Source organism: Gekko japonicus, unplaced genomic scaffold, assembly GCF_001447785.1.
Source record: "Gekko japonicus isolate JY-2015 unplaced genomic scaffold, Gekko_japonicus_V1.1 scaffold31935, whole genome shotgun sequence".
NCBI classification, from domain to species: domain Eukaryota; kingdom Metazoa; phylum Chordata; class Lepidosauria; order Squamata; family Gekkonidae; genus Gekko; species Gekko japonicus.
Window position 1 is genome coordinate 1 of NW_015219867.1, and position 1,152 is coordinate 1,152.

General features: G+C 51.0%; 1 protein-coding gene across 1 annotated transcript; it reads right to left on the bottom strand.

Annotated features, from left to right (window-relative positions):
- Positions 1-155: 155 nt before the first annotated feature.
- LOC107125253 (ATP-dependent RNA helicase DDX51-like) lies at positions 156-904 on the bottom strand (the record flags this gene model as incomplete). The annotated part of the gene is made up of 2 exons (XM_015428699.1): positions 156-348; positions 759-904. Coding segments are annotated over 2 exons (339 nt in total), but the record flags the coding sequence as incomplete, so codon positions are not given.
- Between the last annotated feature and the right edge of the window lie 248 nt (positions 905-1,152).

Consider the following 1,152-nt stretch of genomic DNA (forward strand, 5'->3'; position numbering starts at 1 on the left):
CCTTCCTGTAAAAGACCCATGTCACACATACACACACGTCCAGCTAGCAGACTTGGGCTTTCCCCAAATGTGCTGCCACTTCTTCGGTCAGAGGAGGTACCAGACTTTGCGCCAATCACGTGTATCACCATGGTGATAAAAGCCACATTTCTTACCGAGAGCCCCTCGGGGAGGGTGTAATTCTTCTCAGTCTCCTGCTGCACTGCAGTGCCACCAGGCTGCGTCTTGGAGTAGACAGAAGTAAAGAGGCAAGGCTTATAGAGGCCCAGTTGCTGCAGCTTCTCTGGATCCTTGCTCAGCGTGGCTGAAAAGAGGAGCTTTTGCAGAGGGAACTGAGGGAAGAAGGCTCTGGAAAGACAGAAGGCATTCCCTTCCTGCAAAGGAGCTCTGTAGCATCTCCTGCCTTTGGCCCTCTTTGCTCAGCCCTTTCCCAGGCCTGTTCCATTCTCGGGGCATGCAGCTACATGCCAGGGGTTTGAAATCCACGGGACAGTCTTCAGGTCCCAGCCTGTCCATGGGGGCATCCTAGAACCAGCTCAGGCTTTGAACCTTTAGCAGAAACTGACGACCATGGAAGTTTTAAAGTTTAAGTTCCAAAAGAGGCCGACTGAACCTCCAAGAGTGAGGAGATATGATCTCCACTGCTCTGCCTCCTGTGCTTTTGCCATGGCACCCTAATTTTTTGACCCTCTGCCTCCTCTGGCTGTCAGTTAACCACCTTTCCATGCCTCTGTCCGAGTCCCTGCTGGCTCACTCACCTGGCCGCTGTGATAGGGTCCTGCGGTGCCCTCCTGAACAGGTGACAAGGTCCAGTGCCTTCATCAGGTCCATACACAGCCTTCACAACCTGGGCTAGCCAGTCCTGGTGCATGTTGTCAATCATGCGGTCTGCTTCATCAATGATCTACCCTCATGTACAATTGAGCAAAAGAAAAAACTCTTATTGACACACAATGGATATGCAGCCATGCTATAACCATGCAGGGGCTTATAAAAGCACACACTACTGGGAAACAGGAATAGGGACTGTATCAACTCTATGTGAGAGCAGAAAAGCCTCAGCCAGTGGAGGTCACAGAACTGCTACAGAATGCACATACAAACGTACACATGTGCACATACAAATGCACATACAAACGTACACATGTGCAC